Raw genomic sequence first — 16,702 nt, 5'->3', positions numbered from 1 at the left:
GCAAAATAATGCAGCGCATTAATTGTCAATTCAAATAACTGTCTATAAAAACGTGCATAACGTCTAAATTAACATTTTACAATTTTGTAAACTGCATAAACAATTATGAACAAAACAGCATCATGCATTGCTTAGCCTAATACAAAGAGCCAAATCGCCGATCACACAGATTGCATTTAAAACCATATGAGACACAGTGAAATGAAATAAACCTTCACAAATTCGCATCGCGTTTTCTAAACGTTAAAACTGTTTTAACTTTGCATGACTTTCTTTGCATCTCTTGCATGAGACGCGAGTGCAGCAGTCATATTTGTCCGTGTAAAAATGTGCTGAATATGCGTTCTGTGTGAATGGCTTGGTTTCGGTTTTAACCTAATCAAGATCTTCTACGCATTGAGCTACTATATTTCTCTAATATTTTGAACGAATAACACAGCAGCGGCGCGTCTCGTGGGCTAGACTAACAAAACATTAAAATGCAACGTCACTTACATCATTATCACTGCATCCCGCGCACCCCTGATGACGCTCCCTGACACACTCCTAAAATTCGATTGTACCATTTTTGCATTCAAATGCAAATGTTTATTTTAAATTCGACTAATATACATTTTTTTATTCACCGTCTCCTCATCACAGGCAGGCACAGCACTCAATTCAGCATGTGTTCGTGTTTGTGTGAGCTGTCTGCGTCACTCATAGCACGTGCCTATATCATGCGCTATATCGAACATTTTTTATATCGTTATCGATGAAGGTGTACCGTCGATAAATATTGATACCGTTTTATCGCCCAGGCCTACAGAAAAGTAATAAATACAGTAATATTCCCTCCGTGCTTCGGAAACTGTGGGCTTCCACACAAATACGTGCACACATCAACATAGCAACTTTTGTCGCTGCATGTCGCCAGGGGCTGGCGATGAGGTTGCTAGCTTGAGAAGAGTTTCTTTAGCCCCGTTCACACTACAAGCGACACACAACAGCAACACAACAGCAACAGCGACACAATCCCATTAATTTCAATGGAGAGCTGGCGATTTCCGGCGACACGAGCGACAGCAGCCGTTGGTGACCAGATGGGGCGTGTCCAGCGACGCGAAAAAGTTCAGAATCCTTCAACTTTATGCAAATGAAGAGCGACTTTCAGCAGCAACAGCCAATAGGAAAGAAGACGGTAGAGCTCATGTGATCGTTCTCCTCTCAGCGCCGTGGATAAACATACGCAATGGAAGAAAGTAGGCTCTGTTTCTCATTCATTTTTGTTTGTATGTACGGATTTAATTTAGATTTAGATTATATTTAGTCTTTTGCCTCCAAAATGTTTGTACTTAGCGGCAAGAAACCTGATTCGCTGTCAAGGCAACCAGTATTGAGAACGCCCACTAGGAACCTCATCGCCAGCCCCTGGCGACAAAAGTCGCTGCTAGTGTAAACAGGGCTGAAGGGAAGGGGCGTGGCCTCAAAATTAAATGTGAACAACGCAACATAACGCCAGCAGGGGTCAGTCATAATTCATTACATAAATAATAAACAGTTAATTTTGCTGAAATGCATAATACATGGTTGGTTGCACAGTGATACACAGAACCCTAAGGTGAAACAAACATAGCCGTGCTTTATCGTGAATAAAACACAGCTGTTGACCAAACAGAATCAAGGACTGGAACTAACCGTTTTATAAATGGGAATACAGAGGTTGTCAGGGATATTACACGTCGTCACACCGAACAGGTAAACTCATGTACTCACTATAGTTCACTTTTCACACCCTTGTTGTGTTTATAATCACGCTCTTACAAAATATTTTAACTCAAACTTTTAGGGAAAATGTTTTTTAAATGAAGACTGAAACGTTGACATTGAAGTCACGCGACCGTGGTGTAGTTCGTTTATAGCCTACGTTTAACTTTTTACTTCTGTCAATTGTATTTAGGCTTCAACATTCAAGATGTGTTTATTTGTAAAGATTATCATGATGAACAAAATGAGAGAGCTTATTTTCTGTAATAGTCCAAAAGCCAATGGTAAAATCCTTTACCTTTACCGGCTTTTTGTCGAGGGAACCAGGGTGATACCAAGTTACAGGTTGGCCAACAAAACTGTCATCACTGAAGCCCTAGCTCGTGCATGTCACTAGCGAGAAATCCAACACTGTAAGGTCCGGTAAAAGTAAAAATGCAATGTGTGCATGGATGAATCATTCACTGTACGATTTATAATATGCATTTAGAAAATGAAAAGGGTGAATTTTCATTTCTGGCCTTAAAGTATATTAACTATAAAAAGACTACAATGTATCATTTTATTTTACATCACTCTTAAACTGACCTTTTGGGACTGCTGCATTTGAAGCTCTGCCTAATATCACTTATTTGCTTTTATCTTATTGAAACAGCCAATCTCACAGGAGCAATAAGGTGGTCATAAATACACGTCATACAGCCATCTACATGTTTCTGCTTAGTACTGCATTTAAGTACAAGCGAACTGAGCAGGCACAAAGTAAAGAGTTGAGGTTAGATTAACCAGATATATTTGTTTGGTTATGTCACGTGACATGTCTGCCAAATGACATTTGCAAACACTGCCCCAGCATTTTGTCAGAGTACTTAAAGGGGTCATGAACTGAGAAATACAAATTTGCTTGATCTTTACATGAGGTCATTGTACTATAAAAACATCCTGTGACTTTCAGAACTCAAAACCTTCTTGTTAGTCTAAAAACTTATATTGAAGCCAATCTGCTGAAACAACAGGTTGTGGAATGTGCCACTTTATGACGTAACAATGAGGCTAAACCCCGCCTCCACAGAAGAAGATCAACGCTTGCTTCGACATCGCTGCAGCATCCATATATGAAAGATGTCAACTGTCAAACATACACAACTGTTAGCCAATCATTTACTTCAGTGTTTACTTCTGAGTCTACAATCCACCCACACCTATTCAGACAAAGCGTTCCGATGAGGGGGTTCAAAACAGGACAAATAGAGCGTTACTTCTAAATTATGATGATTTTTGATGTAAAAATCTTGATAACATTATAAGTGGACCTCAGAGAACAGTACAAAATAATAAAAAAGGCAGTTCATGACCCCTTTAAATACATGCATATTGAAAGCTATACAACGATGTGCACAAGTTGTGTGTGCTTCCAGAGATTAAATAAAGATACTGGCTCTCTTAGCTCATGGGGGAAGTCCAGACTGCCCAGAGTCAAGCTCAGGGCTGAGGCTAAACATAGGAAACTGACACAATGCCCAGGAATGAGTATGATGTCTGAAACAAGCCACTGAGTCAGTCTGTGAAGGACGGTGGAGAGACTCCTTCTCAAAATGGACAATTACAGCTGCTTCTGAGATAATCTAATTTAATCAGTTGGAAATTACATGGAAAATTTAAATGCTACTACATGGCCTGCATGCTGATAAACGATATTATATTTTTAACCTTGAACAAATAAAGGTGGATTTGAACAAAACATTGTCATGTGAGAATACCAATATTGTGTTCTATGTATAAATAACCCATTGACCTACACGTTAAACAAGCACTCTCTGAGTATACAAACTTCTACCATTTCACACAAATGTTTGCTTAAGACATATTTGGAAATAGTTTGAAGCATTTTGATGGCTCGTTTGTCAATGGAAAAACCCCAGGGAGGATAAGTTTAGTTTAATGCCGTATCTGTCAAAATAAATCTGGGCATTCTCTACATCTTCCAGTCCCACATTTTTTTTTTTTAAATGACAATGTTGTGTTGATTTGGTTTCCAAACATCAGAATTTCCATAAGCTGGGAACAAATCCAGTCCACAACAAGTGTACCCCTTTGAGACTGTTTCCATGATGTATTGTGGCTTTCTGGTACAGAGCAAATGATTGTTTCCTTTCCAAATATGGTCTGAGCGCACACAGACATCAGAGACGTCCCAAGGGTAGACATGGCTGGACAAATCTCTTCCTTATCAAAGATGCTATATAGAGCAGTACTCAACTCACTGACAGCAAGCAATGCGAGAATTTTCTTTCAGATATCGGACACTACAAACAAAGCACAGACAACTGCAGCACAAGCAGCACTGTTGTGTCAAAATAGAAAAAGCAAACAAATCTCGCATGTTCACCAAAATATGGAAAAGATGAAGACTTTGATATTCTCGCTTCCTGTAATACTAAAGAGGTATAGCTCTCAGATATCTATCTTATCCATGTTCTTATCCTGGATTCTACATCCATAATTATTTTTGCCGAATAGAAGCACTTGTTTTGTCAGGAACTAGGCTAGTTCTTTGAGTCGAAGTATGCTATTTAATGAAATTACATAGAAATAAAAACGTCCTTATTTTTTCATGTAACATTTTTACAAAAGCAATAATTTGCTAAAGGCTACTGCACTGTAAATAGTCTATACATTCAAAATAAGAGGAAAGCTTTTCGACAATCTTACATGTTCGCCAAAATAAGGACAAGACTTTGACATGCTCTCTTATTGTAAATATTAAAGAGGTTATCATCAAAAATATCTCTCAGACATCTAATTGTTCTTGTCCTGGATTGTTAGTAGCATCCATTTTTATTTTTTGCTGCATAGCAACACTTGTATTGTTAGGGAATATATCTTTGATTGCTGTTATTTAATATAACATTTTTAAAATGTTTCGTTATTTCTTCATGCTGTATTTTTTGGTGAGCGTGATTTCACCAAGTACAACATGTTCCTGGATCAACATCCTTGTTGATCCTGGAACAACATTCCAATCAACCAATCAGAATTGAGGGATAAATTTTCAGAAAATATCTGTTTTAGGCTTATGATCAGGGTTAGGTGCTTCTACACCCTTGTTAATCGGCTATCATTTCACACTGATTTTAGAAATAAATGATGGGTAGGGTTAGGTTTAGGGGTAGGGATTGGGTTAAGTCTATATTTTTGGACAGTAATGTTGATCCAGGATCAACAACAGATGTCTTACTTGGCAAAATCATAGCGACCTTATTTTTTATATATAAAAGCAATAATCTGCTGTAGCCCTACATAATATGAGGAACGTTAAAAAAATAAAGAGAAGATAAAGACTTTTAACATTCTGTAAATATTAAAGAGATTATCATCAAATATATCTCTCAGATATCTAAAATATATTCCTCTTGTCCCGGATTCTGCATCCTTATTTTTCTTTCTGTCTATCGCTGGAGCGGGTCTCTCTCTCGTTAGTGAACTAGTGCGAGAAATGTAAAACCAGGAGTGGATCTCGAGCAGAGTGATTACAGAACGTACTGAGCGGGGAGGGGAAATCTCTGTCGCTCCGTTCCACTCATATGTGGTTCCTGACCGGCTTAACTCCGTTCAGTACAATACAATACTTGGTCACTCACAAAGCTCCATGCTGTTGCTCTTAATGGAACTATTTTCGTTGGTGTTGAAGAAATATCCAAACTAACAGTTGTCTGAAACATACGTTTTTTATATTAATTACTTTTTCCTATAACTGTTGAATAAAAGCAATATCACATTCGCTATCTGAATATGAGCAGAGCTGTAATCGCCGAGTTAGACTAAAGTTTTGATAAAGACTCCAACGGTACTTTTGCTCGTGTGATATTGCTTAAATGGTGTTTTTATTGATGATGACTTAAAATGACTCACGTAGCCTACGGTTATCGGCCCACAGCTTACTTACCGTACTTATTTCTCAGAGCCTGACACAATCTTATATGTCTGCTGAGGCAGCTGCTTCATTGCATGAACACCCAGTGATGTTCACTTCTTTTCGCCTATTTCTTTTTCTTTTAACTTAGGGCATGGCATGTTATAGAATGAATGACTGAAGATCATTATATGATTATGTCACTCACATCCGTGTCGTTTCTTGCCATGCACTACGGTGCACTCAAGTGCAGGAATGTTGAAGAAAAGGAATAGCGCAAACCAAATGAGCCGAACCTTGAGCCAAATAAGTTCAGAAAGGTCAATAAGAACAGACAGTGATTTCCAGAGTCTGAAGTGTAAAACTAATCCAAAACAAAAGGAAAAGCATCGCTTTACTTACCAAGTATGCGCCCACTGTGCCCTGTGCCAACATCAGAGCACATTCCGCCACTAAAAATATCTTAATATTTGAGAAACATGAGGGCTTTTTCTTCATATCATCCCGCTGTGGGTCCTCGGAGCTCTGCTTTTTCACCTGCATCCTGAGCAATCCAACAGCCTAGAAACGCAGCAATAACTATTGTAAACGGACAATAAACGCTAAATCAAGCGTGTCTTTATTTCTCTGTAGCACTGACTGCTGTTGACAGTCAGACTCTGCGCCGTGTGACAGGTTGTAGACTTTTCATTAAAACTCCGCCGATGAATGAAGCCGAACTAAACTCTCCTCCTGTGCACTCTATCGCAGAAACTGAGGATAAAACGTCGCTGGTTTTTACTCCAAACATCTTTCTTTCCCTCTGAGACTGTCCGAGCTCCCGTCGTGTTAGTGTTTGCTCGTATTCCGTCACCATCGCTCTAGTCCGCAGGCTTGATTCTCCGCCGCGGTCATGATATATGTGAGCGTTTCTACCGGACAGCTGTCTTGTACAGTGAGACATTGTGTGTTATAAATCATCATACACTTAACCACAAATAAGTATTATAAAACATTAAAACTGCTCTTACGATTATTTAAAAGATGATGCAACATACTATAAGGTTTCTTATAATTCATTATTCATTCCTTATAATGCTTTAAGAATAACCTTATAATGTATTATAAATACAGGCTTCGTAGAAAGTGTTACCGTCAATCCTTCTATTAAAATCTTCCACTTCACTGAAATAGTTATCAGAGAACAATCACTGTTGGGTTAACAGAAATATCAGTAACAAAAGGTGCACTGGGCATTGTGCAAAAATAATTCATATTCTACTCTGACCTGTAATGATAATCCGGACCAGAAAGGAAGACCTGCTCAGCCTCCTACAATGAGAAATTCTGGAGGACAGCCAGGGCATATATGATGGCCTATGAAAAACAGTTAATTTAAGTATACTATGTGGTCATCGACAGCCTGAATGTGGATCTCCTCTGAGATAGCACTCTGTACACTGGCTGAAGAGTTCCTTGGATCAAGTTTCTGGCCTCATTAGTCCAGAAGGCAAACCGCTTACCATGCCTTTCAAACATCAACCAGATTAATCTAAAGTACTTCCAAAAGGACAGGCTAATAACACATATTGTGGTGCAACCAAGCAATGAGCCCAGTTTAATTATGAAAGATGATTTATACTTAACTAATATGCTAAAACAATGAGTATCAAACAAGTTTTCACACTAATACAGTAAGCTACAGGTAAATCTGACACATCTCACATCAACATGCTTTTATCATCTTTTTAAGTTTAATTAATGCTGGCTAGATTTACTTATTGTAGTCATTATGTCAACAAGGTTTTAGCTTAATTAAATCATGGCCACGAAATAAGAACATCGTAATAATCAATAAAACTAGCAATCGGGAATTCATTATTATTTCTTAGCAGTTCTCACGTTGGCTACGTAAACTTTGCATCGTTTTAAGGTTATAAAATAAAACTTAATTGAAAATCGGTAAAGTTACTCACTCTATTTGCTGTCCATGTCATCCATCTTTAGTGATCCAATTCGGTAGGTGGCGCTGTTACAAAAGAATAGGGTCCTAGAACTGCGGTCCTGAAACTGCAGCATCCGGTTGTGCAGGAAGCCAGGAACATACTATTGGGTGTACAGTAGCGACACGGTAGAGGCGCTGTGCGGCAGGCATTGTAAGCTGAATGCTTACTGACTACTGTATTCAAAATACTTGCACATGAATGGCAGATAAATAGCGCGTTTTAAATAATTTCTCAGTAGTTTTCTGGGTGTAACGTTATTCGGTTCGTTTTACGCAAAACAACACTGGCTTTTGACGCCCATAGCACGTACAATTGCGTTTGAAACAAAACACTAGCGATTTTTGTAATATGTTTTTAATGCGTAAATACATTAAAAATTGCACGACCGTTTAAGCATATTGTCGGTCAGAGGTTTTTAATATTTTTAAAAGAAATCTCTTATGCTCTTAGGCTGCATATTGATCAAAATGCCTACAGTAGAAACAGTAATAGTGTGACATATTATTACAGTTTAAAATAACTGTTTTCTATTTGAAATATATTTTAAAATGTAATTTATTCTTATGAAGGCAAAGCTGAATTTTCAGCAGCTATTCAGTGATCTTAACATAATCCTTCAAAACGAATACCTGCTGATGTGGTGCTCAAGAAATATTTCTTATTATTATCAATGATGAAAACATTTTTGCTGCTTAATATTTTTATGGAACATTAAAAAAATCTTATTATCAATCCAAACTTTTGACTGGTAGTGTACACTTGTATATAAATAAATTAATAAATAATAAATAAATAAACAGAAAAAAACATAGGCCTACTTTAAAGACTCGCTTTCTCGAAACAATAACAGCATATTGGTACAAAATAACATGAATAAACATTTATTTTATCTATTTTTATTTTATTTGTATTTTTTTATTTATTTTTTTGTGCTCAGCGGAACCATATAGTGATACAGAACAAAATCTCAAGCAGTTCACATACAGTATATGAGTTTGCACCCTTGTATTTTTTTATGCTGAATTATTATCAGACAGAATTTAAAGACGATTCATCATAAAGATAGGCCTACTTAGACTATTTCATTGTAAGCTGACATAACATGCTTATCAGCTTATCAAGTTTTTACGGACTGGCTTTCTGTTTTTGATGAATCACTGGCAAGTGTGATCATTTCATATTATATTACTGCAGCAGATATGCCTCACAAATTGATTTTTGAATGAATGTTCTTTGTCTCTTTGAGATCCATCTGGAGAACAGCTACTAGTTTTATGACTTTGAACAGCAGAATGGCGGCTGTGGTTACAGTATGAACACACTGTTCTGGTCAGAGTTTTGAGGAAGAAGAGTGTGAAATTCTGACTCATGTTCGCCACACTCACACTGAGAGCTGCTGCACACAGGCCTGATGACACACTGCTGTGTTTGGTTACCATAGCAAACATTTTGCAGCAGCTGTTAAGTCATGAAGACCTGTTTTCTTTCTCTAACTTTTCTGATGATTTAACATGAATGGGTGTGTTGTTTAGAGAGAATCAATGGTATAAGTAGATGAATAGTAAATGAATAGTTAGTGAAAAATTAAAATATAAAATAAAAGCTCATTCAAAATATTAAATTCATGTGATTGTATCAGCCTGAATGGTGGAACTGCATATAAATAGACTAAATGGGTGTCGCTAGGCCATTTTTAGAGGGAGTTTTAGCCCCCCCAAAATTTATACTGAAAATTGTGTGTAATGAAGAAAACATTTTGCTACATAATATTTTTGTGGAGAATTAAAAAAAATCTTATTATCATTCCAAACTTTTGACTGGTAGTGTACACTTAAACAAATTAATAAATAAACATTGGTCCTACATTAGATACTTGTTTTCTTAAAGGAATGGTTTTTATTTACACAATGTTTGGTGCTGCACAGAAAAAAAACAAACAATAACACAATACTGGTACGAAATAACAAATAAACAAGGACTTTTTTTTAATGTGCTCAGTGGAACCATATAGGTGATACAGTACAAAATCTCATAACATACAGTATATGAGTTTATTATCTGACAGAATTTAAAGACTTGTCATAAAGACAGGCCTAGGACTATTTCATTGCAAGCTGACATAACATGCTTAACAGCTCGCTTACTAAACTCAACAGCTGAAGTTTTTACGGACTAGCTTTTTGTTTTTGATGAATCGCTGGCAAGTGTGATCATTTCATATTATATTACTGCAGCAGATATGCCTCACAAATTGATTTTTGAATGAATGTTCTTTGTCTCTTTGAGATCCATCTGGAGAACAGCTACTAGTTTTATGACTTTGAACAGCAGAATGGCGGCTGTGGTTACAGTATGAACACACTGTTCTGGTCAGAGTTTTGAGGAAGAAGAGTGTGAAATTCTGACTCATGTTCGCCACACTCACACTGAGAGCTGCTGCACACAGGCCTGATGACACACTGCTGTGTTTGGTTACCATAGCAAACATTTTGCAGCAGCTGTTAAGTCATGAAGACCTGTTTTCTTTCTCTAACTTTTCTGATGATTTAACATGAATGGGTGTGTTGTTTAGAGAGAATCAATGGTATAAGCAGATGAATAGTAAATGAATAGTTAGTGAAAAATTAAAATATAAAATAAAAGCTCATTCAAAATATTAAATTCATGTGATTGTATCAGCCTGAATGGTGGAACTGCATATAAATAGACTAAATGGGTGTCGCTAGGCCATTTTTAGAGGGAGTTTTAGCCCCCCCAAAATTTATACTGAAAATTGTGTGTGTGTGTGTGTGCATGTGTGTGTCTCTGTGTGTGTGTGTGTGTGTGTGTTTGTGATCAGGAAGACTTGTATTTGGCTTGTTCAGTACTCAAATGTTGTACCCATCTAATTTATGCAATACAGTGGAATACTGCAATAGGTTTGGTATAACACTCTAACCTATTAGTCAAACATTATTTTATTTTATTTATTTATTTATTATTTTTTATTATTATACCCTCATTGGGGGCTGAGCCCCCCTAAAATGAAAATCCTAGAATCTCCCCTGACTAAATATAAATATAAAGATTGCTGTCGCTCTATATGTCAGGATTAGACTGTCTTTGTTGTGTTTTGCTCCCCATGAGCTCCCTTTGACCCAGTTTCTCCCTCATGTGCCCTTATTTGGTCGTTCCTGTTCTTGTCCTCGTTGTCTCTTAATTAGTCATTCTGTTCACCTGTGTTCCTCCCAATTCCCTCGTTATCCTGTGTACTTAAGCCCCAGTCTGTTCAGTCTGTGTTTGTCACTTTTCCACGACATTCTAATTTATTGAGATGCACCTGTACTTGTTGGATTACATGTTGTGAACGTGTGTCATCTTCCCTTCCTGGTGTGGATTTACTGTTTGAATTTAATAAAAGACTGTGTTTGCAATTCTACATCTCCATCTATCCTTCCGGCAGCGTTTTGTGACACTATAGAGATGTTATTTATAGGTTTATGAAAACTTTTACAGACATTTTGCATCTTTGTAACATCTTTATATGGAAAAAGCAAAACTGAGTGGAATTATTTTCATTGAGTGAAAAGAAAAATAGTACATGCACATTATTTATGCCCATTTAGTAGAAAAATATTGGTATTATAAAAAAGACAGATTGTATTCACACTGAGCAGAGCAATGGGGGTAAAATCCAAAGGGGGAATCAATGCTTGGCATTTATTGTAGTGATGACATCAATGGCCTTAAACGGTATTTGACTCTTATGGAACATATGTTTCCCGTGAGATCAATATTTCAGCACTACTGTGAATGGGGAAAAAGCAGTAAAACTAAATCTAATTGTAATTATCTAATCTGATGCTGCAGTAGGTCTGCTAAACTAAATGAGGCTGCGCTCACACTGCACAAATGATGTCTTTACAGCAAACTGGATGATATGGACATCAGAGATCACTCCTTTTATCTAATGTCTAATTATGACGAGACCAAGTTAGAGCATATTAATTTAATTAACCCTCTCAACTGTGAAATCAATGACGATGTCCACGGACAAGTTTCTTGCAAGCCAGATATGGCTTTTGAGGGCCTCACTGAAGAAGAAACATTAGGTTGCAGTTCACTCAAGTTGTTAAACCACTGTGGGTTCAAGCCTGATAGGACTATTTTGATAGCTTCAAAATACAGCTTGAGAATTAAATATGCAAAAAAAATGCATTTACGTAAATAGATTAGATAAGGAAACACTCACCATGCAGGTCCTTCATGCAGATGAGTTAGGTACATCATGGAAACATTTTAAATCACTTTTTCAGGCACAGACTTGACATGTTAGCATCCATTAGTAGATGCAAAACATGCATTAAAGTGACTTGCTAGGGGGAAAAACATTTTCATAGTACAAGCAACCCCCCTGACAATGTTCCATATGGTCCATGCAGTTTTCACGTGAATTTGAGAAACAATGTGACAAAAAAAAAGATGAAATTCTGCTTTAATTTCGGTTGGGAATTATCTTAGAAATTGTTTTACAAATTATATTATCAAGAATTATGTTTTTATGTGGGACATGTTAGCATCCATTAGTAGATGCAAAACATGCATTAAAGTGACTTGCTAGGGGGAAAAACATTTTCATAGTACAAGCAACCCCTCTGACAATGTTCCATATGGTCCATGCAGTTTTCACGTGAATTTGAGAAACAATGTGACAAAAAAAAAGATGAAATTCTGTTTTAATTTCGGTTGGGAATTATCTTAGAAATTGTTTTACAAATTATATTACCAAGAATTATGTTTTTATGTGGGCCACTCGTTTAAATATCCTTCGGAGAAATTATATATATATTAAAAAATGCTCAATAGCGGCTGAAAACAGCTAAACATCTTTTTCATAAAGGCATCGCCTATTTGTTTACATTACGTTGCTTCTTGCACGTTTTGCGAAATATTCAACGTGAAATGTCCAGTAAGTGGCACTAAATGTTTTATTCAAAACAGATGAATGGGAATCTGGCAACGTTTTTTTACGTTGGTTGTTGTAAGTATTCCGGCAGTTTGGAACTGAAATGTTCAATAAATGGTGCTAAAAAGGTTTTCAGTTTGCAATGCTGTACCAGGTGAGCTTCTAAGCAAGTTTACTATGTTAGAAAAACCATACATTTGGAGCTGGTTATGTGCTGCAAAAAAGCTGTTTCTGGACTCACTGCTTCACTTATAATATCACAACAACAGGTCAGACAAAGGTTACATACAATTATTAGACAATTTGACAACAACATGCCTCTGTACAGCTCACTAAATTATATGCACAATATCTACTTCGAGGACCTTGATAGAAATGTAGTGGAGTTAAAAGTACAATATTTGTCTTTCAAATGTTAAAGTTAAAGTAATACATTTCCAGAAAAAAGAATACTCAAGTAAAGTACAGATACTCAAAAAGTGTACTTAAGTACAATACTCAAGTAAATGTACTTAGTTACTGGCCGCCTCTGACAATATCCAAGTCAGCCCAGCACATCTAAAACTGATTTAAAACCGTCTCCCAAGGAATTAACGGAACTAAAGGTATGTTTAAAAGAAATTACATGATATAATAGATTAAATTCTGCAGTGCACCAAAGGACCTATTAGCAATTAAAAACATTTTTGAGTGAAACATCTTTGGGTTGGAACAAAAAGTTGATTGTAAATGGCAAATGTGCATGTATTATAAAATGATGAACAACAAGTGACCAAAATAACAGATACAGACACTCCCTGTTTTCCTGGAATTATTTCCACTCCTCATTCCATGCATGGAAACTCCATTTATACAAACAAAGAGATACAAATACTTGACATGTTTCCGTTACGGGTTCTGGTCTTTTTTTTTTCAGAGATGATCAATAATTCAATATGAATTATTAAAAGAAACATTTCAGTAGTTTTTTATATTTATTGAAACTTCCTATTTAAATTCACATTTGTACACTTTATAATATCTGAATATTTTACAGCTAAACAGCTGCGGGATATCAAACAAATTCAGAAGAAGTGTTTGCATATGCACTAGTGTTCTCCAGATGCATTACATATCTAGACACTACATTGCCAGCACACATTATGGTGAAGGCAGTCAGCAGGCTTTATTGACTCTAATGACTTCTCCATGCGCTACGAAGGCTTGCTCATTACACTAATGTGCTTTATGGTGCACAAACTGCATGATATTATGACAACACCAGTGGCCCTATATTTTACAAGCACAAATGAAACACAGGCTCCCACAGCTAAAATCAATTTACATTTAATTAAATAGCCTGTCTTGTGCTTCATAATGAAAAGTGGCACTGTAGTTTTCAAATAGATGCAGCAATGATGCTGTTCTGGTATATGACATTACAAATGGGAACTAATTATAAAAGGAACAAATTGATGTTTTAGTGTCATTGTACCTCATTTGCCCACAGCTAAAATCAATTTACATTTAATTAAATGGCCTGTCTTGTGCTGCATAATGAAAAGTGGCACTGTAGTTTTCAAATAGATGCAGCAATGATGCTGTTCTGGTATATAACATTACAAATGGGAACTAATTATAAAAGGAACAAATTGATGTTTTAGTGTTAGTGTCATTGTACCTCATTTGAGCCTTACTGATGGGCTTGTGGGGCTCTAAGACAAAAAAATGTTGGGAAACACTGACCTAGATTTCTCCACATTGTGGTTCTACAGACGGTTTTACCGTGCCATACTTGGAGCCATCAGAGGAAATCTGGCCTGTGGAGCGACATAATTACTCATGCCAGCAGGCTGGAGTTTCACCTGGAGACAGAACATATGTGATGTCTCCAGATGCCAGCATTTAGCAGATACCATATACTGCAAGTTCCCTACAGATTCTACCACTGACCATGAATGGAAGCCAAAATCTGAGTAAGTACATTTTTATGTAGTTTGACAGTGAAATGTAGTTTGTGCTGAAATTTAGAACCAACTGAAACCATGCATAGGTAAAAATCACCTTGAAACAAGTATTGTTAAGAAAACTTTTTAGGCGATTTGGCTGTTCATTAACACCACAACAGCATCTTGGGGGCTTAAAAACACAAACTTTTGAAAACAGATCTCAATATGCAAGTTTTTGAAAATGATACCACTATTGCCTCTGTGTAAACTACATAAACGTGAATTTGTGAAAAAGGTGACATCATGTGTATGCAGAGGTGTAGTGCAGGGTATACACAGGTATATGGCGTATACCCACTTCTATATCAGTGGGTATACCCACTTCTAAATCCCCTGATGCACTTCATTCATTAGTGTCCTGAATTTGCCAAATCATGACAGTCCAGCACATGAGTAGCTAATCCAATCACATGTGAATAAATGCAAATATTCCCTAAAAACACTCAGTAAAGACAGTGGTCAGGACCAAGGCGTAAACACTCTCATGCAGTGCATGTTTCATTCATACTCGTGATATTACATTTTTTTTATTAGAAGTAATAACTTATGACGTGCAGGAAATCCCTAATATGGATATAGGCATCCAGCTATCGCTGTAGCCAAAACAATATCTGCTGTAGCTAAGCTGAATAAAAAGAAACTTTTTGACCAATGAAACATGAAGACAACAAACACACGATTGCAACAATATATGGTTTATGTGTTTTTCAAGTCATCTCTATGTACACGGGTGGCAATGCTTTTTCTTAGGGTGGCAGTTGCCACCCTGTGCCACCCCGGTCCGCCCCTGGGTACAAGTATACAGCCCTGCTTTTCAGTCTTCCCAGGAAAGGAACATTTCAAACATAACATACAAAGAAAACAGGCTAATAACGTCAGCGTCCAGCCTTGTACTCTGAAACATTGTGATTATAAAGATACCACACTGGCATTTAAAGGCTTAGCAGATGTTGATTGAGAAAATCTCAGGCGACTTTCTTTTTTCAGTTTTGTTCTCCTAGCTATTAATAGAGTTTCAGTATCTGTTCTGTGTTTAAACCACACACACACTGAGACCTCTTCCATCTATTTTTACGCCGGTATCAATAGAGAAGCCAACCTGTGCTTTTAAACTTCAGTGGCACTGCAGCGAGAGGGTTTCAAAGAGCCTTCCACATGGAGTGATGGGTTGTGGTATCCTGCACGGGTAAATCACAACACTGTTTTGCAGTCTAATGCAGAAAGAATGACGTTAAACATTCACAATCTCTATGGCGTCAGTAGTTCTGTAGGTGTTATGTAGTAAGTATTCAGGGGTTCAATAAACTGGAACAAATTGCTCTCTAACTGCTTTCCTGGAAGGTCCTGCGATGCATACCGAATTGTTGACTTTAAACCGAATCTGCACCTTTACTTCTGGGAAAAACAATAAAGCCACACACTGGTGCAAGCAAGCAACTGCCAATCACAACACACACTGGCCCAGCTAACCAATCACAGCACATTTCGTATTTCAGAAGGCGTGATACAGGAACTATTCGAGCCGTTCATGCCAGACTTGGGGGAGAGGTGTTGTAATAATGTAAAATATGTGAAAAATAATGTGTTAACAACCTAGTATGAGAGCCTGTTCTAGTACACCCCCAAAACAAAATCAAGACTTTGTAAAAGAGCATAATAGGACCCCTTTAAATGTGATGGGAAATTGATTCCCTCAGCAAGTCAGCAAAAGTAAACAAAACAAAACTGAAAGTTGTTGAAGAAGTGAAAGCAATCTTCTACAGGTGCAGTTCTATGCCACAAGATGGGCCGAACAAGTTTAGCCATTGCATAATTTGAAATAAAGCTATTTAGAACTCGCCATCTTCAAGTCAAAGAGGGAAACACAGAGTACAAACATTTGTAACTCAAGCTGATGTATGGCAAAGGCAGATCTAAAGATAGTCATGTCATAGTGCCACATATTTCCATAATCCTCTCAATCTCCTATTTCTATGAAATCTGCAACTTAAGTTATTGGACATGAGGCATTAGTTTTTGCTCTTTCAAACCCCTCTTCTGCGGCCTGCACCATGATGGTAGATGAACAAATTCAGAGTTACAGAATTAGTTTTGAGTTGACAAAACCAAACCACTCCAATCCGGC

The 16,702-nt window shown here is 37.1% G+C and overlaps 1 protein-coding gene and 1 long non-coding RNA gene across 2 annotated transcripts in view; one reads left to right on the top strand and one right to left on the bottom strand.

The window, feature by feature from the left end:
- Window positions 1–11,560, bottom strand: part of LOC107690372 (solute carrier organic anion transporter family member 3A1-like) — a 62,546-nt gene extending 50,986 nt beyond the window's left edge. Inside the window, exons 1-2 of the mRNA XM_016488683.1 lie at window positions 11,556–11,560; window positions 6,062–6,220 (exon numbers count right to left, since the gene is read on the bottom strand). Coding sequence (XP_016344169.1) covers window positions 6,062–6,202 — 141 coding nt within the window. The 5' untranslated portion in view covers window positions 6,203–6,220; window positions 11,556–11,560. The remainder of the gene's footprint in view (window positions 1–6,061; window positions 6,221–11,555) is intronic.
- LOC107690373 (uncharacterized) overlaps window positions 1–16,702 on the top strand; it is a 26,640-nt gene that overhangs the window by 8,794 nt on the left and 1,144 nt on the right. The window contains exon 3 of the long non-coding RNA XR_001634431.1: window positions 12,594–12,596. This is a non-coding gene — a long non-coding RNA (uncharacterized LOC107690373). The remainder of the gene's footprint in view (window positions 1–12,593; window positions 12,597–16,702) is intronic.

Source organism: Sinocyclocheilus anshuiensis, unplaced genomic scaffold (assembly GCF_001515605.1).
Source record: "Sinocyclocheilus anshuiensis isolate Anshui unplaced genomic scaffold, SAMN03320099.WGS_v1.1 scaffold609, whole genome shotgun sequence".
In the NCBI taxonomy this organism is placed as follows: Eukaryota; Metazoa; Chordata; class Actinopteri; order Cypriniformes; family Cyprinidae; genus Sinocyclocheilus; species Sinocyclocheilus anshuiensis.
Note: the sequence above shows the minus strand (reverse complement) of the source record. Positions and strands in the feature narration are given on the sequence as shown.